This window comes from Sylvia atricapilla, chromosome 27 (genome assembly GCF_009819655.1).
Source record: "Sylvia atricapilla isolate bSylAtr1 chromosome 27, bSylAtr1.pri, whole genome shotgun sequence".
Lineage (NCBI taxonomy): Eukaryota > Metazoa > Chordata > Aves > Passeriformes > Sylviidae > Sylvia > Sylvia atricapilla.
This window is the reverse complement of record NC_089166.1, coordinates 3746469-3771254: the sequence shown is the minus strand read 5'-3', so window position 1 is coordinate 3771254 and position 24786 is coordinate 3746469. Positions and strand designations below refer to the sequence as shown.

At 50.4% G+C, this 24786-nt stretch overlaps 1 protein-coding gene across 1 annotated transcript in view; it reads right to left on the bottom strand.

Annotated features, from left to right (window-relative positions):
• The window catches only part of MYO1D (myosin ID), a 154432-nt gene that overhangs the window by 61038 nt on the left and 68608 nt on the right, over nt 1–24786 (bottom strand). The window contains exons 17-20 of the mRNA XM_066336663.1: nt 10774–10997; nt 9481–9625; nt 8889–8993; nt 1790–1903 (exon numbers count right to left, since the gene is read on the bottom strand). Coding sequence (XP_066192760.1) covers nt 1790–1903; nt 8889–8993; nt 9481–9625; nt 10774–10997 — 588 coding nt within the window. The remainder of the gene's footprint in view (nt 1–1789; nt 1904–8888; nt 8994–9480; nt 9626–10773; nt 10998–24786) is intronic.

Here is a 24786-nt window from a genome sequence, read left to right as displayed (position 1 = left end):
GCAGAGCCTGCCCTAGGGGTCTCTGTGCGAATAGATATTCTATTTTAGACACACCTTTTATTGGTGAAAAAGCAACAACAACTGACATTTCTTAGTAACAGATATTCTATGAATAACCTGAAATTGTACCTGACTTGCTCACCTCTAATTTTTAAGGTATTCAGGATTTCAGAGGGAAATGTTCCAGGGGACCAACAAATGATCTGGTCTTGTGCTGTTGTAAATGTGCAATCAGCACCTTTACACCCATCAGGCACACAGGTAAAACAGACACTGTTCTAAACCTGTGATAAGCACAGATTTATCTCTCCTTAGTCCTGCAGTCAGGAATTTCAGTGACCTGGACACTGTGGTTAAGGTAAAGGTAGAGAAACCAGTAGTGAGAAATCCTGATGGACAAAATCCCACCCTGTCCATGTCACCAAAAAACACCTGTCTAGGAACACCTGGAAAATCAGGAGTGGAAAACCCTTCTGCTAAAAGGCTGTGAGTGTGTGGGTGTCTGAGCTCTGCTGGGAGGCTGGGGGGGTTTGCACCCCGGTTTTCACAGGCTGAGGGTGCCAACACCCTGTTTTTCACCAGTTTGGGGGTGTTTGCACCCCCGTTTTCACCAGGCTGGGGGTGTTTGCACCCTGCTTTGCACGGGCACACAGCCCCTGGGCACACAGCAGGATGTGCTGCCAGCCCCTGTGAGCACGGAGACTCCAGCGCTGGGACAGAAGAGCAGCCAGGAAAAGCTCCTGCAGCTGCTCAGGGCAGCTTCCTTTCAAAACAAGAGCACTGCCATGGAGACACAGCCTGGTGTAGCCAGGATTCCTACTGGGAGTAGCTACTCCATGGATACACTGTGCTGATGCCCAGCAAAGAGGGCAGGAGGAGACTCTAAACCCAACATTACGGATGCAGCCAGAGCTAATCATGCCCTCCACATCTGCAGATGAGATTTCACCCTCACCCTAATCCTGTCCCTGCCCTCCTAGCAACACAGAAATGCCAGGTTTGTTATTTCTCCAAATGCAAACATCCCAATAAAGATGTGCAGGGCATTTCCCAGCAGCCAGGCAGGCTCTGAAGGCTGGAGATAACCAGAGCACTGTCACCTCAGGCTGAAGGAGATGAGCAGGCAGCTGAATCCCTGCTCCAGGATGCTGAGCAGCAGAACTGAGGTGCTGCCCACCCCCTTCCATCCCTGATAATCCACTGGCAGCTCCACCCTGCTACCCCCAAGGCCAGACCTCACTGCGATTCTGAGTCTTGCTTTGGCAAGATTTACATTAAACATGAACAAATATTAAAAAAAAATCAAAAATAAATAGATTCAAGCAAGACCTGAAGGATCAAACAAACCCTCAGAGACATGGGAATAGTGCCATAAGCTGCTGTGAGATGCCAACCCCTTCCAGGGCCAGGATCCTGCACACAGCAAAGAAAACTGAAACAGAGGGAGCAGAGAAGTGTAAGAGGCAGTTTGGGGTTTAGCTTTTATTTTATGCACCAAAATTAAAAGCTAATATGATCATAGAATCATGGAACCATGGAATACCCTGAGTTGGAAAGGACTCACCAGGATCATCCAGCTCAACTCTGGCCCTGTCCAGGACACACCAACATTCCCACCCTGATGCTTTGGGGTTGCATTAACTGCACTATAACAGTTATAAAGGCATTAAATATATTAGAAACTGCAACCCAAGGACCTTTTCCATTTTATGGATACGAAAATGGAACTACAGAGTAAATACACTGCCCTGAAAGAGCCCCAGAGGAGGATCCCCAGTGCTGTACTCACGTTGTAGAGGGGGATGGTCTTCATCACCTTGTACTGCTTCATGGGGTCCATCTTGTACAGGTGTCTGTCAGTGATGAAAATGGCCCTGTCCTCCACCTTGTTAAAGCGATTCACCTGCAGAGAAACACCTTGTCAGTGCCACTGATCACTGCAGGAACACAGGAATGAAACCGGGCAGTGCTGAGTGCCAAACTCACACAAAAATGCCCAAACTTACACAATAGTACTGCAAACTCATAAAAATACCCCCAACTCACAAAAAACCCATCTAAACTAACAAACACCCCATATTCACATAAAATTGCCCCAAACTTACACTACAAAAATCCTGCAAACTCACACAAAAACACCCCAAAGTCACACAACAAACATCCTAAACCCACAACCAGCCAAAACACACACAAAAATACCCCAAACCCATACAGCTCCTAAACAGGTTTTCTCCTCAGATCTTGGACCAGTGAAAAGGGAATCTGTTCCCTGTAATCCCATTTTACAAACAGACAGAGGAGCAACATTCCCAGGCATCCAGCAGAGCTGTGGCACCCTGGGAAATTCCAGGGCTTCACTCAAACCAAGGTCAGACGCTTCTTCCAGCCACCTTCAAGCCCTGTCCAAGGGGAGCCCAATCCCAGGCTGCTGTCCCACATTATCCCTGAGCTTTGGCACCCCAGAGGTCCCATGAGAATCCCTGCCCTGCAGAGCCAGGCTGCACCAGGCTGGTACAGTCCACACCTGAGGCTTTGGGCCATCCTTGTTCTGTGTCCTGTCCCTCCAGCCCTTGTCCCCAGTCCCTCTCCTGGAGCCCCTTTAGGCCCTGGAAGGGCTCTGAGCTCTCCCTGGAGCTTCTCCTCTCCAGGTGAGCACCCCCAGCTCTCCCAGCCTGGCTCCAGCAGCTCCACCTCACCCAGGCTGCTGGATGCCCCTGTGCACCAAACACTCAGCAAGGCAGGATGCAAAGTTTTGTCAGAAGAGCATAAGAAAGTAGGACACAGAGTAGAAAATGTTTTTTACTGAGGCAAAACCAGAGTCATCGGTGTATCAGAGTCACTGAGATATTTATTAATCAACTGAGAAGGGGAGACAAGGGTAAGACGTGACGAGGAGGATGAACATAAATAGGATTTTCCAGGGTGAAATCAGGAGACAACGGGAGAACTTAAATATCCTCAGTCAGGAAGCAGCAGAGTGACAAAGTTCAGAGCAGATAAAGGCAAAAAATGCAAATTGGGGAGCTCTGTGACAGCTTTACATTAACGGCACTGACTCAGAAAAAGCAACCGAGGATGATTGCAGACAGCTCTGGAGAGATCTTGGCAAAATGACATGAGGCAGCTCAGAAAAAGCAGAATGTTGCCATAGGCAAGGAATAACGTGGGAATAACGTCCTGGGAGCCATGGGCTCACCTGGAACAGCCTGTGCAGGACCAGGCTGAGTGTGAAGGAGACTCTGGGGGCTCAGAGAAGGTGAAGAACATGACTGAGGGCCTGGGAAGTTTCACAGGAAGAGATGCTGAGTAACCAGGATTATTTTAGGAAGCAGATGAATGGGAGAAAAAAGCCTAAAGGCTAGGAAATGCTGAATGGCCCAGAGAAAGTAGGTTAGGAGTGCCTGGTGCCACACGTCGGGTGCTGGAGCGGAGCAGCACCAGCTCCTCCACCAGGATCTGGGGAAGCTCTGGGCTCCCCACGCTCCAGATCCTGGGAGGTGAATCAAAGTTCAGTCCCTGGGGCTGGATCTGCCCCTCATAGCTCAGATCAATGCTGGGGGCATTGATCTGCTGTGATTTGTTTGAAGTCTGACACAGTGAACACTCCCTGTGCACTGCCATGACCCTGCCTGGCTGCTGTCCATGCTCAGCCCCAGCCCCGAGCCCCAGTGACAAAGGGAGCAGATTCCTGCTGCTGTGACACCAGAGCCACCCCAGGACAGGGGTTGCTGTGGCTGCTGCCTGGGAAGCAGAGATGGGAAGCACATTCAGCTTTCAGAGTCAAAAAGGCTGGAGAAGCCTCTGAGATCACCGAGTACAACTGTTCCTCCACTGAGCCCTGTCCTCACATGGCTTTGAAACCCCTCCAGGGATGGGGACACCCCCCCTGCCCTGAGCAGCCAATGCCTGACCACTCTTTCTGTGAAGAAATTTTCCCCAAATCCACCCTGAGCCTGCCCTGGCCCAGCCTGAGGCTGTTCCCTCTCCTCCTGTCCCTGTGCCCTGGGAGCAGAGCCCAACCTGGGGCTGTCCCCTCCTGGCAGGGACTTGTGCAGAGCCACAGGATCCCCCCTGAGCCTCCTTTTCTCCAGGATGAGCCCCTTTCCAGCTCCCTCAGCCTCTCCTGGGGCTCCAGCCCCTTTCCCAGCTCTGGGCACACTCCAGCCCCTCAGTGCCCTTATCATGAGGCACCTCAGCAGTGCCAGCTCAGGGGACAGGCACTGCCCTGGTCCTGCTGCCACACTAGTGCTCATCCAAGCCAGGTGTCCTTGGTCTCTGGCAACCTGGACTCACCTTCAGCCACCAGCACCCCAGAGAGGTATTTCAAGTCAGTGGAATACTGACTTGAATTCTACTGGCATGTTTTAAATTCCACTTCTTTCTCATGGCTCCCCCCTGGTTTTAGTACTAAAAATCAGCTAAAGAATTGTGCCAAAGGAGATGGGCAGCACTTCATCTCACCTGAGGAGCAAATTCTCATGTCCTTCCAGCTCTTTCCATGCAAAAGAGACTTCAGGTGCCTCATGCACCTACAGGGCATTTATGTAACTAATACTTGCTGTGGGATAAAGGGAAAACTGCCCCACTGGGGAGCAGCCCAGAAGGGACTCACACACCAGTGCAAATCCCACTACTGGGCTGGTAGGAGTAAGGACATCATGCCTTCTGTTCTCAGCTACAGCTCATTCCCTTCTGGAGAACAGCCCTTCCCAGCATTGTGTTCTCTGCACCTTCTGGGCATTCTGTATTTAGATATTGTCGATCCAAATGTGAATCAGTCCTAATTTAGTTTCCTGACAAGCTCATGGGCGAAATGAAAGTCTGGCCTAGAGCTGAAAAATCTTCAAGGCAGTTTTTCAGGTCTCTGTCAGTGGCCTCTGGACACTGCAGGGCACTGGCCTTTGGGAGAGATGAGCCTCTCAGGGGAGCTTGGTGCCACAGATGACAAGGGAAAAGTGGAAAGAAAAGCCTTATTCTAAAGAAAATAAAGAGAGCGAGTTGTTTCCTAGGTGATCCAACAAAATCTGGAGGTTTGCATGAAATATGCATTTGGTTTCTCCTAAGGCAAAAATCTCGAGAATTTCCTTTGAAAAAGTGAAGAGCAGCACAATGCTCAGAAAAGGTGGATTTTTCTGTAGGCAGGAATGACCTGCTTCTACCTGTACCTACTGCAGGGAAGCAACCACACAGTCCATTCCCCTCCCTACAGAGGCTTCAAAGCCTCTTCACAGCCCTTCTGTAAAACTGCTCCAAACAGAGCCCCCCATTATGATTCAGCTCAAGCTGCTGGAATCGGGCCCCCACACAGGCAAAGAAAACTTTACCAGCTGCTCAAAACTTGGAGGGCTGTTCCTGGAATAAATTTACTTCTTAGACTTAGAAACATAAAATTATTGAGGTTGGACAAGTCCTCCCAGCCCACTGAGCCCAATCTGTGCCCAAAGGCCACCTTGTCACCAGCCCAGAGCACTGAGTGCCACATCCAGGTGTTCCTTGGGCAGCTGCAGGAATGGGGACTCCAACACCTCCCTAGGCAGCCCCTGCCAAGGCCTGAGCACACCTTCCAGGAAGAAGTTCTTCCTGATCTAGAATCTTCTAAATGCCTCCTGAAGGATTCATTAGAACAATGTCAGTCATCAACTAAAAAAAAAAAGTCTGTCACAACAAATTTAATAATCCCATATCTGACAGGTCACAGGGTGTGCTCTACTCATACATGTGTTTAAATAGGTGAGCTCTGGGCTCAGCCTGTGTCTAATCAAGTTGCCCAGTATTTATACTCTCAACGTGTTTTCTGTGTGAAGAAAGAAGTGCATTAGATGGAACATTTCCAAGAGCTGACACCTGACACTGCTGTTCACACGTGCTTTGGTGACTCAGGACCTGACAGAAGCCACAAAGGAAGGCTGATGCTGCTTCAGAAATGAAACATTCAGCCCAGCTCACCAAAGTGCCCTTTAGCACCTTCCCACTAACACCTTCCTGCCTCAGGGAAGAGCAGCAGCAGCAGTTTTTGCTCAAGAATCCTCAAATAAGCTGAATCATGAAAACACACCATGGAGGAACTTGAGCAGCCTTTTTTTGTGAATTGCTGCTTTGTTCAGGAGAATTATTTAAGGGAAGTGATGAAATCACCTGATAATTACAATTTCATTTCTATAATTCACTCTTCAGGCCCCTGTTAAAGCTTCACGTGAACCAATTTTCAGCAGAGAACAAACACAACCTGCAAACCCACAAGGAACCAGGTTTAATGAGAGATGTGACAAATCTGCCCTGAGCCCAGGGCCAGGCTGCACGAGCCAGCACCAAGTGCCACCCTGGGCAAATAAGGTTTGGTAGGACATGGGGAAATCAAGGTTAAAGAGAAGAAACCTGATGATTTGTTTGTTAAAAATTCAAAGGGAAGAACGCAGCAATGAGGAGAGATTCCCACTGCCCCAGCACTGAGGGTCACTCAGGGACTGCCCTTACTCTGGGGTAAGAGGCACGAAGCCAGAACATCGATTTCTGACAAGAAACACCTTCATTTTAAACAGCTTAGGATGGAACTTGTTTGCTGTGAAGGGCAAAGGGAGGCTGAGGCTGTGTCCCAGCCTGTGCTGCTGCAGTCAGAGCACGGAGTCACTCCTGGTCCGGCAGCTCTCACTGGGGCTTAGTCTGCAATCCAGTGCTCAGGCCAGAACAGATGACCTGAGGAAGTGCCTGGCCTGGAAAGGGAAATGCTAAATTCTCAAACGTCAAACCCTTGTCCTGTTAACCTTCAAATTTCAGCACTGTTTGTGTTCCCTGCTCTGTTCACATCAGGCTCACGTGGACATTTCCTGGCTGTACAAGCAGGAAGACAAAGGGTTCCCCCAGGGAGGGGCAACATCCCAGCGTGGGTTTGGATGGGATTGTTTGATTTGTGACATGGAGATGCCCTGGAATCACCAGGCTCACACATCCTTGAGGATGGCACAGCGCTGCAGCCCTGTCCTCAGCAGCGCTGAGGCCATGGAATCATGGAGTGCTTTGTGTTTGGAGGGATCTTAGAGACCACCCAGTGACACCCCTGCCATGGCAGGGACACCTCCCACTGCCCCAGGGCGCTTCAAGCCTCATCCAGCCTGGCCTTGGGCACTGCCAGGGCTGGGGCTTCCCTGCTGATGGCTCCAGAGCCATGCCAGCAATCCCTAACTGAGCAGGCCAGCAGGGGATCAAGTCCTGCCTCTCTGTGAGAAGAAAGCAACAACAATTTAACTTTTCAAAAGTTAAAAGAAGTTAAAAGAGAATTTATAATCTACAAGGCTGCGTGTGTATAACCCTGCAATATTTGTAATTTCAGCTGAGCTGCCCTTTTAATGCACCCACAGTCAGCTAAAGCTTTGTCTCTGAGAGCACTGAAAGCCTCTCAGGCTCAGGAGGAATCCACTTTATGGTAGGTAGCACCTATTCCATCCCCATTCTGCTTCTGCTATTGAAGTGCTGGCATCTCAGTGCAACAAACCCCACAAAAATGGGATTGTTTCCAGCACAGTCCCAGTACAGAAACATGGCCTGTTGGAATGCTCAGGGATTCCTCCATACACCAAAACCAACAAATGCTGCTCTGGCACTCCTGAAGGCAGGAGCTCTGTCCTGGCAGTTAGGGAACAGGATAAAGTGTGGATCTGGGAATCTGCTTTGCCCTGTGTTTGCACAGGAGATTGTCCTTGAGAGCTGAACCAGGAGCAAGAGAACCACGAGGACATAAAGGCTGGAGAGCTGCATGACAGTGAACAAGACAAAACTCCCACAGTGTCCACCACACTCAGATCCCCAGGATTCCCCTCATTCCACCATTCCATTCCCATCCAAACCCACAATTCCCATCATCACATCTCTAAAAACCGAACATTGCCCCTTCTACAGTTATCCCAGTTTAGCCAGAAACTGCAACTGGTATCAGTTCATTAAATGAGTTAGAAGAGGAATTACTTTGTTCTCAGTCTAACCTGAAAAAAGCCAGTGGAATTCTGCATTTCCCTGTCCCTCAGGGAGGTTCAGCCCAAGTGCAGGGAGGTTGTAAAGAGGAAGTTTGGGTTCAGACTCTCCTGCTCCTCCTTTACTCCAGACACCACCCCTCACCCAAACCACTCACTGCAGCAGTGACCCATCCTCACAGAGAACGTGGTCACAGCAACACCAAACTCCACTGAAATACTTTTGGCTTGGAAAGCAATTAGAGATTTCCATTCTTATAAACACGAATCACTGTTGAATAAGCAATACAACTCACTACCACTTGCAAAGTTTTATTATGAAGTGAGATTTTGTGCTGCAGAATGAACTGTGTAGATCTGCAGAATCATAAGGAATAACTGTGCACATGGGGACCAACTGCAATATCCACAAATAAAAAGCATATAGAGCTTCTTAAAAACACCTGAACATCCACAGTGCTGGCCTGCCACTAAAATTGGGGTTGTCTGTTGGCTTTGTAAAATTCAAAATATCCTTCTCTGACAGATACTTCAAACCAGCATCATTAGGAGCTACCCACAACAATTAAGCAAGTCTATTTTTTTTTTAAATTAGTTGCTTAAACCTTCCAACCAAATTAACAAAAAACCCGATTCTGCTGCGAAAAATGTCAGATCCAAACCAGTTATACAGAATGAAGTGATTTTTATCATGAAATCATGGCATGCTTTGGGTTGAAGGGTCCTTAAAGACCAGTCCCAATGCCCTGCGTAGGCAGAGACTCTACAATATATTTGTGCCTCTGACACAATGAGGCCCCAGCAGCCACCCAGCCTTGCTCCACCCAAAATTCCCTGATGCAGCTCCTTGGCAGTGCTCTGAACTGCTGCCCAGGCATCCCCAGGTGAGCTCCTGGTCCTGGACAGCCCCCACGGCCCCGTTACCTTGCGCACGTGGCAGGAGAAGAGGATGCTCATGTACTTGTCCTTGCGCTTCAGCTCGTTGGCCACCGGGGTGAAGGAGCCGGAGCTCTGGGGGCTGTCTGGTTTCTGGAAGAGCAGAGACAGGCTCAGGACTGTCCTTGTGCTGAAGGAAAAAGGGCTGGCAGAGACATGGCTGGGACATGGCTCCCTCCACCCTTCTGGGCTTTGGGAAATCAAACCTTGACACACCAAAATGCTCCAAAGAAGGATGGAGCAAAGGCAAGCAATGAAACCTGCCCAGAGAGAATTTCTTTGTTCAGTCTCTGCTGTTTTCCATTCTATCCAGCATTTTCATCTCCCAGTGAAGTCTGGCTCTGCCTGTTTGCAGAGCCAGCTGATGGCACTGCTTTAATGCTGCTGGTGCTGCTCAGGATTCACAAAAATCACTCCTTGTGCAGTGGAGGTCAAGGTTTTGAACCCACATAAACAGAGGAAATTTCCAAGCACTTCCCCTCCCAAGAAACCAACACTCCTTTCCCCAAATCTTCCCCTTTGAACTCCTTTCCCCAAATCTCCCCCTTCAGCCCCCCGAGGCCAGGTCCCCGTCACTCACCAGTGCGATGTAGTTCCCCTGCCAGGCTCTCTGGAGGCCAATGTCAGCCCTGTGGCCCTTCAGCAGCTCCATGGCAGCGACCTTGGCCCTCAGCTGAGGCAGCACTTCTGGGGGCACGCTCCGGATGAGCTCAGCCGCTCTCCACCTGCCACCAAAGCAAAGCCTGGCTCAGCCCCACAGCCTGCAGCTCGCCCAGGAGGACTCCTGCTGCCAGGGCAGCACCACAAGGACAGCCTCAGAGTCCTGCCTGGGCATTCCCAAAGCTGCAAAGGTCAGCTGATGGCTTAAAGCCAAGTCTCACCTCCGACCCTGACAGGTCTGGATACCACACTCCCATCCCACACCCACGAGTCACCCACTGGTGCATCTGTTTGCAATAAAGTGTTTGCAAGCCAATTTTTGGGCTCCCTTACAGCACCATTCTCCTCTAACTGCTGAATTTGGCCCCTCAGTTCCAACTGCACCATGGAAGAGAGCAGGGCAGCCCATCCATTGCTCCACACCCCAGCCTTCAGCAGCAGCAGCACAGCTCCAGGATTAATGCTACACAAAGACTTTTTAGCAACTAAAATTCTGTACTTCTGATAATTGAGGTAATTCTGAAAGCAGGACTCTCTCCCCAGACAGGCTGTGGGTGGATGGATGTCTCTCTTGAAAGAGACAGCTGGGGAAAATAACAAAGCTGACTTGATCTAGAGCTGCTGGAACCATCCTGCAAACTGATGGCTGGACAGGAGGTCCCTGAAAGCTCCTCCAGCCAACATTTCTCTTGTTCCCCCACTTGTCAGATGACATCATTTCTCAAACTGGAATTGTAACTAGTCTGCCTAGAGCTTCTCAGAGAAAAAAAAATCACCAGCCTTTAGATACTGGAAGGTTTAATGAAGGTACAAACACCTGTTCCGCACACAGAACATGGGTGACAAGGGAAACATCGCTCACTTTACTGCAGAAAAACACTGGCTCACTATGACAAGTCTTAAGGAAATCAAGAAGGTTCTTTTTCTCCTCCCCCTCACACAAGGGCAGCTGCTCTGTCTTTTCAAAACCAGCCAGAAAGGCCAGGAAGGGGCCAAGGAAGGAAACACAATGTTTTTATCATTATGGAACAGCCTGGTTTGGTAGAAGGTGTCTGTGCCCATGGCACGAGGTGGAACTGGATGGGCTTTAAGATCCAAACCATCCCGGGGTTCCGTGACTCAACAGCGAATCTGGGATCAGAATTATCCGCGCGGTCAGGCCACAAAGCCAGCGACACCCCTGGACAAGCAGCGGGTGCGACAGGGGCAGTACCTGTGGTAGATGTCCTGCAGAGCCTCCTGGAAGCGGAGCAGCACCTTGGGCGGGGTGGGCCAGGCGATGGCGCGGCCGCGGTCGGGCAGCAGGCGCACGTCGCGGAGGCGCTGCAGCAGCTGGTGCAGGTAGGCGCGCACCTTGTGGCGCCGGTAGTGCCGCGCGATGGTCAGCGCCGCCCTCGTCCGCCGGTAGCGCAGCCGGGCCAGCGTGCCCCTCCACACCTGTGCCGGGACACACAGCACGGCCCTCAGCACGGCCAGAGCACCGCTGCTCGCCGGCCGCGCTCCTCCTGTACCCCACGTTTTATTGCCGGGGAAGGGAATTCCCAGTGCCAAGCAAATTGATGGTAGAACATGACTGAAAGGCTTTGGGTTTGTGACTGAGATCCCCACAGGAGAAAGGCATGGAGCTGTTGGAGCAAATCCAGAGGAGGCCGTGGAAATGATCAAATGGCTGCTCTGGCTCTCCTCTGCCATGGAGCCAGGCTGGGAGAGCTGGGAATGTTCGTCTGGAGAGGAGAAGCTCAGGGAGAGCTCAGAGCCCTTCCAGAGCCTAAAGGGGATCCAGAGAGCTGGAGAGGACTTGGGACAAGGGATGGAGAGACAGAACACAGGGAATGGCTCCCACTGCCAGAGGGCAGGGCTGGATGGGATAATGGGCAGGAATTGTTCCCTGTGAGGGTGGGCAGGGCTGGCACAGGGTGCCCAGAGCAGCTCTGGCTGCCCCTGGGAGTGTCCAAGGCCAGGTTGGACAGGGCTTGGAGCACCCTGGGGTAGTGGAAGGTGTCCCTGCCATGGCAGGGGGTGGATCTGGATGGGCTTTTAAGCCTCCCAACCCAAACCATTCCATGATTCTGTGCTAATTGAGAACAATTATTGAGAAATATTTTTAACTCTGATTGAAAAAAAGATTGCCCTGAAAATATCCTGGGGAATATCTATTCTGGTCACGTGTGGAAAAACAACCAAATATGCAAACCAAAGGATATTCCCCAAACTTCTGGGATGGGGCCCAGCTTCTCCAGTGTCACAATGAATTGTGTTAATGCCTGGAGAGCACCACAAACAGAACACACAGCAGCTCCTGGGCTTCTCCTGGCACCCTCTGCCAGGGGACACTCTGGGAAGTGGTGCTGGAAGGCTGCAGTGACTGTGACAGTGACAGTGCACAGCACCAGCTCCCAAGGAGCAGCCCCAGGCAGGAGGAAGGAGGCAGATGCTGGTTCCATCCTGTAACCAGAGGAATGGGCATTCCAAAGCACCTTCCTCAGGGATCCCTCCCCACCTACACTCACCCTCCAACACAACCCACCAAGCAGAAGACTGGATTTTTTTCCGTGCAGAATTTAACTGGAAGGATAACGAGTCTCCTGCACCTGCCAAGAGGCTCCCTGCTCACCATGAGCCTGTCACAGACTTTATTTTCCTCTGAGAAAGATCCCACAGCACTGCTGGTGCATATCAAGCCTTCTATTTACAGAAGGATTAATTAATTACCCAAGGCAGTTTTCAACACCACAGTTGCTTTGTGAAGCTGATGTCAGAGGTTCTCCTGACAGCTTCACTGACAATCCTGCCATGCAGCCAGGAAGAGCTCACACAGCAACCAGTGCAGAGCTGTGAGGGGCTGCTCCTCTTCAGACAGTCCAAAGAATGAGAAATGCAGAGATTTTGGGTCCCAAACCCTTCAAAAACAGAGAACTCTCTTCTTTCAACCTTTGTCAGAGTTCTCTCATTCTCCTTTGGCCTTGTGCTGTCCCTGTGGGGAACGTCTCCCATTCCCTACAGACACAACCCACGGAGCTCTGGCAGAGCCTGGGCAGTTGCTTGAGCACCCAGCACTTCATGGAGCATCAAACTCATCATTGGAGCCCATTTCTGCTCTCACACACCAGAACAGAGCACAGACCCTGCACAATCCCGCCCACACAGAATCACAGAATTATGGAATGATTTGGGTTGGGAAAGACCTGAAAGATCCTCCAGATCCAACTCCTGCCATGGGTAGGAACACTTTCCACTATCCCAGATTTCTTCAAGTCTGTCCAACCTGGCCTTGGGCACTGCCAGGGATCCAGGGGTAGTCACAGCTGCTCTGGGCACCCTGTGCCAGCCCTGCCCACCCTGCCAAGGAACAATTCCTGCCCATTATCCCATCCAGCCCTGCCCTCTGGCAGTGGGGCCATTCCCTGTGTCCTGTCTCTCCATCCCTTGTCCCAAGTCCTCTCCAGCTCTTCTGGAGCCCTTTTAGGCACTGGAAGGGTTCTGAGCTCTCCCTGGAATCTCCCCTTCTCCAGGCTGAACATCCCTTCTAGTGGAAGCTGTCCCAGCCCATGGAAAGGGGTCGCACTGGATGGTTTTTTAGTGTCCCTTCCAACCCAAACCACTCTGGGATTCTGAGAACAACCCACCCCACCCAAGGGGACTGAGGGCAATGAGCTCCATCCCAGCCCCTGCCCCCTCCCCATCCCAGGGAGGCTGTGGGAACAGAGAGCATTTCAGTGGTTGAGGGAAGAGCTGGGGAAGCAATGCAGGACATGGGACAGTGAAGGGAAGGCAAGAGCAGGAAGCACAAAAGCCACAGCAGACACCAGCAGCACTGGACTGAGCACACCCAAAAACCACTCAAAAACCACTCCCAACCAAACCCAGGGAGCTGGGACTGAGAATCTCATCCCTGTGTGCAGATAAAACAATTAACAACACGTTCCTTATTTATTCCTTGAGGCCATTAGACAGGGAGGAGGCAGCAGCCCCTGCACACGTGCTGTGCTCAGCTGCTACCACACTCGGTGACCACGGTGGTTTTAGCTTAGACCCGGGGCAGCTGCAGCCACGCAAAGGCCTCAGAGCTGCTGGGGAGATCAAGGCTCAAAGCTTCCTGTCTAAACCAGACTTGCACAAGGCCTGGATTTCACCCAAAGTGTGTAAGGTTGGATTAAAGCTGACATTTCCTTGTCTGGGGGCAGAGCAGGCTCTGAACTCTGAATTTGACAGAATCACCAGCTAAGATCCAAAAACTGAGCATCCAAAGAGTACTGGGGAATTTTTTTGAAAGGAAAGCAAAGAAGATTTGGATTGCTTGAGCTAGTTAAGCACAGACTGAAGAGGCATAAAATGTACCTGTAAGGGATGTATGGACAACAAACAAAATCACCTGGGCAAAACCCTACTGCCAACTTCTCGTTTTTGAATTTAGTAAGAACAGAAATGAGGATCAAAGGGCTCCAGGCCACAGTGAAACAGTCCTTGGGCATTACAGAGGACCTCAAGAAAAGAACACACACAGTAAATCCGTGTAAGCTGCTCAAGATTTTGCAGAGCTTCACTTCTGTCAGCTGTTCCTCGGACCATTTGAGACACAGAACAAGGTCTTGATTTTGCTTCCTTGGGCTGGAAGCAGACACGCTGTTGAGGGAAGTCTCTCGCTGTGGTTACTTTTTCCACCAGTCAGACATCCCTGGAACAAAGGCTGGAACAGATTGCCCCGATGTTGTATCAGCTGCATCACTGCAGAAATTGGCTTCACAGCAAGAGGTGTCACAATTGTACAAACACTGGCCTCCCAAATCCAATTATCCAGCCCAGGCATGCCCCTGGCTACACACACAGCAAACTATTAATGAAAAGCATGTTCTCAAATCAAGTTGTCATAACTGGAGAACCCCCTGCCAGTGAGGACCTTCCACGGCAGTGCCTCAAAAGTGAGGAAACAGTCAAAGGAAAGGACAAACGTCTCCCAAGGAATGGGGGACAAATATTTTTTAAATTAACTTTTTTCTGGCTTGGTGGTTTTGTTTTCCACTGCAGGGCTTATTGCAGCTCAAAGCAGCCCCTCAGTAATGCTGAGCTGCCATGGTGACATGGCTGATGGACTCATGGAGCCTTCCAGAAACAAGGAATGGTCAATCTTAGGGATAAGAGGAAGTGTCAAAGCAGGAAACTCCCTGCTGGGCAGGTACTTTGTGTAGCTGTGAGCAGCACAACACAGAATAGACAAACAAGGATCACAGAATCTTGAAATCACAGAATGTTTTGGGTTGGAGGGACCTTAAAAATCCTCCAGTTCCAACCCTCTGCCTTGGGCAACCTTCCACTATCCCAGGTGGCCCTGAACCCTGTCCAACCTGGCCTTGGACACTTCCAGGAATTCAGGGGCAGCCACAGCTGCTCTGGGCACCCTGTGCCAGTGCACTTCCAGAACAAGCAGTTCCATGATGCTGCAGTGTTCCTAACAACTCACACCTTCCTCAGGTTTGAATATGGGGAGAGCTCTACCCAGTGCACCTTTTCAATTGTCCCCCACCTCCAGTTCACAACTCAAGAACATTGGGCCCTGTAAAATGAAACTGAACACATCAAATTTCCAGAGGGAAGTTCACATGGCCTGTAACAGATTCTCCTGCTGCAAAGGCACTGCTCAGTTCTGTGTTGGGGGCCCAGGAGGGCCAAACCCCAACAGAAGGATTTGTGCATCCAGGGTTCTGTTTCTCTCCTTTCTGCCTCTGCACCAAAGGTAAGATCCAAGAGATTTTCATGCCCAGTTCCAAAGGGATCCAGCAGATCATCCCTCTGAGACCTGACAGCCACAGGCACCTCCTAATTCCCACTTCAGTCCAGCCACATCCCAGCCAGCTGGGGGCTTCAGAACTGGCATTTAGAGAGTCCTTACAGGCAGAGTAAACCAGCCTGGGATGGCAGAGCCCTGTGTCATCTCCCTCACAGACAAGAATAAATCCATACTCCCCTATCCCCCCTGCTGTGGCTTTCCCTGCTGGTTAACCTGATTTCCCAGGGGAATGAGACTGAAGATCACCTTGTCCCTGCCTGACCTCCTGAGATTGCCCTGACAGCTCCTGAATTCTGAGCCAGCTCCCACCCAAGCTGACAGAGGAACAGGAGCCACCAAGAGGCAAAGTCCCTTTATCTTTCAGGAAAAATCAGCCACAGGGCAGAAGGAGTCTGAAATCAGAGTGACATTGCTGGAACGGCTTCAGCTCCAGTTCCAGAGCCATCTGCCTCCCCAGATCCCAAATCCCACCCAGCAGACACAGAGCCACCGACTGCCAGCCAAGTGCCACAGACAGAGGAGCCCAGGAGGCTCTGGCAGCTTTCCAGAGGGATGAGGAGGTGGAACTGTGTGTGGGGCACAAGGGAGGGGCTGGAGGATGCCACGGCTCCCAAAAAACCTGTCTGATGAGAGTTTTGCAAGTGACCCCTCTGGAGCAGACTCCAAGGCATTTGATTGTGCCATGGATCAGAAGCCAGCCCAGGGACGGAGCAGGAGCAGAGGGACAGGACATGGGATGGATTGTCCCTGCGAGGAGAGCCCAGGGGACAGAGCAGGGGAGGGGAATAACCAGCAGCATGTGCTGATTCCTCAGTGTGAGCAGGCAGAGAAGGGCTCACGAGCACACCACGGACAAGGGCAGAGACATAATGATGATGATGATGATGTTGAAAACGGAAAGTAAATGAGGGGGTTTTGGCTTAACCCCCCCCAAAAGAGCACCATAAACCAAACAACAAACCAAAAAACATTCCCCCATCCAGCCCTCACCCATGGTCTCTCCTCACCTCTTTCAATACTTTTGCCTTCTCTATGCTTTGTCCTCCTAAAATTCAGGGGAGGAAAAATTAAGAGGGAAATTGAAATCAGGACTAAAGGGAGAACAGAGAGAGGGATAGAAAGAAAGGAAAAGGTTGGAAAAACAGAGTCTGAACACAGCTCAAACTCCTGACCATTACAAAGAATATTTATTTCTACAGCTACTCCCCGTGAGGGAGTTCCTTGTTGGTTTGTTTTTTTTTTTTTTTTTTTTTTTTTTTTTTTTTTTTTTTTTCCCACTCTCCAGAGACTTCTACCAATTCCACAGCCTTTTAAAAGAGATGTTTCATAGAAACATCAACCATGGAGTCCCAAACCCCAGTTGGAATGGATCTTCAAGCCCATCCCACCCCTGCCATGGGCAGCTTTCACTATCTCAGGCTGTTCCAAGCCCTGTCCAGCTTAGCCTTGGATACTCCCAGGGTTGGGGCAGCCACAGCTTTCCTCCAGCCCCTTTTATTCCCTCAGTTAAGGCCACCCCAGAGGTGGAAGTGACCCCTGGGGACATGAAAAGCTCCAGCCCAAGGGCTCTCCTCCTGCCCAGCCCTGGGTTCAGTGATCCCAGCAGTGTTCTGAGGCATGATCCCACTACTCCCAGTGCAGCAGCTGCTTTGGCAGCTTCTATAGCAGGGACTTGCACAAAAAGCATTCAGCCAAAGCAAAAGACACATCCCAGCTTAAGGGAATGGACTGGTTTCTTTTCTAAAGAATGTTTAATTCACATGTTTTTTGATTAAAATTTAATAAATTAAAATTCAGAGGAATGGCAGAGGAGCTCTGAACACACCTTTAGACTCTATTTATATAACCTCATCCAGCTTCCAACGGAGTTTTTAAGATTAAAGAAACCTCACCCAGATCACATCCATCACCTCAGCAGAACATAAATCCTCCACACCAATCTATGCATTGTCTGCAGGCTGTTCCATGCTCTGAACGTGCCATTAAAAATGAGAAAGGAAAAAGAAGAAAGGAAAACTGTTAAATGGGCCTTGCAGAGAAGAGGGAAAGGCAGCAGAGCAGCCAGGGTGGGCCCAGGATGCAGCAATTGCCTTGCCTGTCCATCTCCCATGGAAAAAGGGATAATCTAGATTTGACCTAGATCCTGCAATCCCTGTGAGTGCAGAAGAAAACCCACACAGCTCCCAGTCCAAACACATGAGTGAACAAACAAATGCCCAGGAATTCAGCAAACAAACCCAGTTTGGCTAAATTAAACTCCAGAGTTTTATTTTGGAGCAGTTCTGCAAGGAAACAAACCTTGGAAAACTCCTCCATTCCAGCTGCACCACAAACACCTCCTCCCACCGCCCTCCTTCGGCCCAGCCCGGACTGCTCCATGATCAATATTCCATGTGCCCCAGCCCATGGTTTGCCCTCCAGGCAGCCCAACTGCTGAGAATCAAACAAACCCCACAATTCAGGCAGGCACGAAGCTCCCTGCTCAGCTCTGAAGGCTCTCACGTGGCAAGGTTAATAAATATTTATGTGCCAGTGCAGGGGATGCACACACATGGCAGCCACAGGGCCTTGAGAAATGCTCCCATCTTCAGTGATCCCAGTCCTGACTGCTCCAAAGGGTCACTCCTCACAGAGCAGGGCTGTGATGGAGCAGCTCAGACCTCACTCACAGCCTCAGTTTGTGAGCTGCCTTTTCCCACCTTGAGTAAATGAGGATCCCATAAAGGCTGGAGGTGAAGGGTTTAAATCAAAGGCTCCCTGTTCTCCCAGGTCACCTCAGAGAGCAGCGAGGGGAAACAGCTGCTGCATTTGCTGAGAGCTGTTTTTTCTTTTCACAGGAGTCAGCTGAACAATGTTCATTCTATTGCTTTGCTTAATAGCAACAATATTCCACAGGCTGGAAAAAGAGAAGGGTCCCACTCTGAGATTAATTAGCTGGCACTAGCAAGAGCGTGTTCAATAATGAACATAAAAATCACCAAAGGAGCTGTGCTTCAGCAGGTCCCAGGTGTGGGATGCAGCCACATCTCAGCTCCAGGCTCCTCCTGGAGCTCCTTCTGCAGTTCAGCCCCAGCTGCAGCAAACACCCCCTGTGCTCTGGGACAGGGAGGAGATTCCCAGCCCTGGAAAAGTCCCAAACATCCCCTCACATGGAGCTGCTGGTCCATGGGTGCCCTTTGTGGTGTCCCATGGGCCTGACAGGGCACCTTGTTAATTGTGGCTGCACCCTGCAGGATTTCCTGCCTCTGGCAACACCAGGAATCACAGAAACTCCTGAAGGAGTCCACAGGGATCATCCAACCCTGCACAGACACCCCAACAATCCCACCCTGAGCATCCCTGAGTGTTGTCCAAACACTCCTGGAGCTCTGGCGGCTTCCCTTCCAAGGAAGGAAAATGTGGTGGATTTTTTGCCTCGGTGCTTTCCCTGGAAGCAGACAGGGATGCTCCTGGTTCAGGGGAGGGGAGCAGCCCAGGAGCCATGGGATCAGTCAGTGGTAGTGCAGGGGACAGAGCCAGCTCTTCCTCCTTCCCTCCAGCCAGTCCTGGCAGCTCCCAGCCCCTGCTCCTCAGGAAGGAGCCACAGCATCTCCTGTCACAGCTCCTCCCTGCCAGGGGAAAGAGAAGACAACTTTACATCAACACATTATGGGAACTGCCAAAGCTCCAGTGTCAGGGAATCAGAGAAGTTTCCAACCACCAGAACAAAGCTGCTGCTAAAATGAGGCAGGAACATTCTCTCATCCCCTGAAAATTCAAGGAAGAGTTTCTCATGTTGAACGTAATGAACTACAGACCATTTCCTCACCTTCAGTGTTTAGTGCTGGTAAAGGCTGCAGGGACAACCAGAAACACAGAACAACCTCCAAACTTGGAGAAATTAAATTACCTGGGACACTTCTCATGGGAAGAGAGGACTGAGAAGGGATGTTACAGATGTCCACAGAGACAAGGAATCACAGAATGGTTTGGGTTAGAAGGGACATGAAAGGCCACTCAGTGACACAGGTAGGCACATCTTCCACTGTCCCAGCTTTCTCCAAGCCCTGTCCAACCCGGCCTTGGACACTGCCAGGGATCCAGGGGCAGCACAGCTGCTCTGGGCACCCTGTGCCAGGGCCTCACCACCTTCACACAGAGGAATTTCTTTCTAGTGTCCAATATAATTCTCTCTTTCAGCTCAAAGCCATTCCCTCTTGTCCTGTCACTCCCTGCTCTTGCAAAAAGGCCCTTTCCAGCTTCACAGTGGGAGTGAAGCTGGACATCCCTCTCCACCTCCCCTCTCCTTCCCAGCATACAGCCCTGAGTGAAATCCTGCAGTGCTGGTGCAGGACTGGGCAGGTGTCACACGAGGCTGGTGCCTGCAGGGACCCAAACACAGCCAGGTCCCTCCCTGCAGGCTCCAGCTGAGCTTGCTAAAGGTGGCTGCAAAACCTAAAACCTAGTGGGACACATCTGCAGGGTCATGGCAAAGAGAAATCCAGGGGGTGTTGGTGAACAGAAAAACCCATTCCCAGCTCATGTTATCCCAAATCCAAATGTCCAGTGGGACTGAGGAAGTGCTCAGGAGACATGGTGCAGCCTGGTCCTGCTGCTCTCAAGGCACTGCCTGGTTGTCCCTCTTGGAGACACAACCATGGTGTCCATGGATCTTCCATCTGACAGCAGCTGCAGGAGCCTCAAGCCTGCATGTACTGTGGGAAAAACCCTCACCCACTGAGGTGAAAATCCTACATCTATTGAAGGAAAAACCCTTATTTATTGAGGGAAAAACCCTACATCTATTTAGGGAAAAACCACACGTGTATTGAGGGGAAAACCCTATATCTATTGAGGGAAAAAATCAAACCAAACATCTATTGAGAGAGAAAAACAAACCCTATAAATATTGAGGGAAAAAAACCCTACATCTATTGTGAGAGAAAACTGAACCCTACAACTCCTGAGTGAAAACTCCCCTGAGTGAAGCAGTTGAGGATTCAGCTCCACCTCTGGAGCTGTGGCAGCCCTGCTCTGGGGAGAGCTTTTCCAGAACAAAGCAAACACAGGCAAACCAACCATGCAAAGACCTGGGAAATGTTACACAAACACCACTAAGACACGCTCTGCTGCTGGGGACAGCAGTTTGAATGATGGGGAAAAAGAAATGAAACCCCCAGAATCCCAGAACAGCTGGGGTTGGAAGGGCTTTCTGGAGATCATGCAGTCCAACCCCTCTGGAGCACTTCAGCAAACACAGATCAATCACTGTACACTTATTTTTCCCTCAAAGCCCCATAATGAGCACAAATGACAAACGCCCTTCCAGTGACTGTGATTTATCCCTAAGTGTCCTGTTGGGAATGAAGATCCACACAGAAGTGATCTTGTTACAGGTCCCACTCATGTGACCCTGGTATTTTTGCTATCCCCTGGAATCCAGATGTTTCCCAAGTTCAAGTCACTGACCCCTAATTGTGCTTTTTGCCCTTTTTTACACCACACTGCAGCTCTGTCGAAACAGGCTTAAAGACACCTTGAGGCGCAGCAGATCAGAACCTTTGAAAACGTGGGAAGGGAAAGCTCAGGCACAACAAAAGCTCATTCCCTCCCGTGATAACAATGTGGAAGCATCAGCAGCAATGGCTGAATCTGCTCTTCCCAATTGGCCTGTGGTACACGTGGATGAGCATGGCAAAAATCCTCTCCAACTGTGAAAGGCAGAGATAGAACCTGGAATGATTTACAAGATCAGAGCCGCCAAGGGTTGGTTCAGCCAACTCATCAGAGCCCAAATATTCTCTCTGACGGTGGTAACAGGCTCAAGGAAGAGCTTGGGATTATCTTTGTGTTTTGTTTTCCTCCACCTGTATTGGAAATAGTATGCCAAGCTTTAAGGTGACTCCAACAGCCATGAAGCTCCAGGTGTCCAAGGTGGGACACCAGACCCTGGAACAGGCTGTTTCCCTGCCCTCCATAATCTGCTGGACCATATTTTACACAGTGATGCACCCTCAGCACCCTCTCTCCTCCTCTCCTGTTCAGCAATAATTGATATTTACACTTGTTTAGGTTACAGAGTGTTTGCACAGCATTTCCTGGAGCAGAAGGACATCAAGAAGGTATCCAGGTGTCTCCAGGCAGCTGATACTGAAAGGGCAGGATCCAGCTCTGCTGCTTTTCCCCCACAGGCAACTCCCCAGTTCTTGCCAGCATGACCATTCCTCTGAAGGCAGCTGAGCCGTTGTGGGGCTAAATTGCCAGAAAAATCTCTCTTTTCTTTCAGTTTTTTTGGTAAGAGGAAAAGTATTTTGAAAATGCTTTGGCATTTTCTGGGGTGAGCAGGGTGGATTTTTTGCCTCGGTGCTTTCCCTGGAAGCAGACAGGGATGCTCCTGGCTCAGGGGAGGGGAGCAGCACAGGAGCCATGGGATCAGTCAGTGTTAGTGCAGGGGACAGAGCCAGCTCTTCCTCCTTCCCTCCAGCCAGTCCTGGCAGCTCCCAGCCCCTGCTCCTCAGGAAGGAGCCACAGCATCTCCTGTCACAGCTCCTCCTTGCCAGAGCCTCTCCAGATTAAAGCCTGGGTGCAGGATACAAATCCACATGTCATTAGAGACCTGCTCCTGCTGATAGCTGGAATGCACAAACAAGGATGGAAAAAGCCTGGAGTACAGAGGCAAATCCACTGCATCCCTTTTATCTGGGTCACTGGTCCAAGCCCCCACTGGATTGCTTCTGCCCCTCCATAACCTGACAGGAAACAGCCCCTGTGTCCATGGAGGAGCTTTCCTGTGTCCTGAGCTCCCAGGGCTGCTGGGGCTGGAGCAGGAAGGTGAAACACGGAATGATGACACATCAGCCACGGCTCTGCGCTGCTCTCCCTGAGGCTTGGGGAATGTTGCCATGGTGATGGCAGCTCCGGAGCCTCTGCAGAGCCCATCCAGGCTCCAGAGACACGCTGGGATGGCCGAGGACACCTTGGGCACGTCCCAGGGCTGGCAGTGCCCCTCCCAGCCCCACTGTCCCCCAGGAGGGGCCAGGCTGCACTCAAGGACACTCCTGCTGCCTCCGTGCCAGGCAGGGAGATTTCGGGAGCGATTTCCATACGCAGCTGTGCCGGCCTGATAAAATGACACGGAAATAGTGCAGTAAATTATAGTGACAGGAGGCATCATCTGCACAGCCCGCACGTGCCGCCTGCCCGGGCTTTCTTCCCCGAACAAAGCTCTGCTCTGCACAGCTAATGAGCCTGTGGGAGCCTTTCCAAGGGCAGCAAAAGCAGCAGAGCTTCATGGCAGCTTTTTTTTTTATTATTTTTATTTGCATGATTAACATTAGAGCTGCTCCATTTGCATTCAGGGTGACAATCACAGAGCTGGCAGGAGCACAGGTACAGCAAATAAACCCTAAAGCACCACGTGGAGCAACCTCAGCTGAGGCTTCTGGAGTGACCCTTTGGTGTGACGTCCCTGCTGCCATATGGGGGTTGTGACACTGGACACAGCTCTCACTTGCTGAATTCTCCTGCAGCCAGCAAGTTGCCACGGTTAAATCACATCACATCTGCTCACTGACTGCGTTGGGGCAGAAGGAAAATTACAGCCTGGAATCTCACTGACATTTTACCATGGAAAAAAAGGGAGCATGAAAGATAAATCTAAAGGTAAAGACACGCAGAGATGTGGAACAAAAGAAAGTAAAATTATCTATTTAAACTAGAAGTCAGGTTTAATTCAATTTAACCAAACTTGTAAGCACCATTACACAAAGGCAGCAGTGCTGTTTGGAGGGTTAAGGGTCACTGGATGATGAAGCTCTCCAGATAATTACTGAATCCCTTCTGGAAAGCCTTGTGATTTGCAGGAGAGCAATAAGTCACAGAATACACATCACTAGAGAAAGATCTGCTAAACGTGGATTCTTTCACTTACACTCATTCCTGTGCAGAGGAGAACACCCCTGGGCCTCAGGCTGGGACCAGCTGCTCTAAGGCTGCCCCTCATCTGCCTCAGCTTGTGTCACACAAGTGCCCATGGTCACAACACCACATTTCATCTCCTCTTGTCCTTCCCTTTCCCCAGATTCAAATCTGAGGAACTCCAATGTAACAGAAGGTTCAGTTATTTAAAAGAAAATCAAATCCTTCTAGATGTGCTCACAGTTTGCCTCCCTCAGGCTTTGATGCTCACAGGCCAAACCACAGAAAGAAAAAACCCCAAGAATTAAATTTCCCTGTGAGTTGTTAACGAACAATTGAAAGCAAGTGGAGAACAGAAATGACAGGCAAAATTGCCTTGATGCTTTCAGAGCTTAGAGAAGGCCTCATCAGATCCCTGCTCTGGTTTGATTTTTGATTGCTGACTGTCCCTTTTCCAGCACTCCCGACTCCACCGGCCCCATCTGCCGGCAGCAGAGCACGGGAGGGACCAGCCAGGGCTGGCAGCAGAGCTAACAGCAAACAAACACTGGAAATGGAGACAAAGTCAAGCTTTTTCAGGTAGATTAACACTGTACAAGGTCTCTAATCCATACCTAGAGATACCAGCTCAACACCTGCTCTTTAGCTGATGGGCTGTTTAATAATTTCATGATTCATTGAGTGTTCTTTGGTTTAGCTGCTCGTTCCAGGACCCTGAAAAGCTTCTCTGCACAGCTGAAGAACCTCCAGTGAGTGAAAGCAGAGAGGGCTCAGCTACAGGAAAGGAGCTCCAGGAGGACATCCAGATTTCTCCAGAGTCCTCAGTACCTTGAGCACAGAAGAAGGAGTTTGTCTTTTTCCCACAAATCCTTTATGAGGTAAGTTAGAACTCCCTGAAGATTTCTCACAGAAAAATAACAAAAATATGCCTCCATGTCCTGATTCAGTCCTCAGGCAGACTCATGTTGGTTCCTCCCACCCCGGGGAGAGCAGAACACAGGGCAGAGAGGATTGTGAAGCCACAGGACAATGTGCACCAGCATTTTAATTTCTATTATTTTTGCTGACTGTGGCACCAAGGACACCCCACAGTTATTCTACACCTGATGCTACACAAACTCACTGCAGCAAAACCCTTTGTGGAGCAAAGGAGTTGATCCATTACACCTAAGCAGGTATTTACCTTCCAGGGGCAAAGAAATCCTTTGCCCTGCTGTCTTTGATGCTGAGCCCACTCCAGATCCCAGCCCAGACAATGTAATTCTGGAGCTGGCAGCAAACTCACAAAACTCCAAAGCTGCTGTTAAAATTGTGCCTCTCTCTAGATTTATCTGAAGGAGGAGTTTGGAGCTCACCGAGCCATGATCTGCTCCCACAGCAACACAGCCCGGGGCTCTAAAATTATTCTCCAGCAGCTGCACCTTGCAAAAAGGTCATCCCTCAATTGCTCCCTGGTTTAATGTGAAAGCTGGAGTCACCTGGGAGCAAGCAGTCCCCCTTGCAGCTTTATTCCACAAGGAGCTCATTAGCTCACCCCACTCCTGG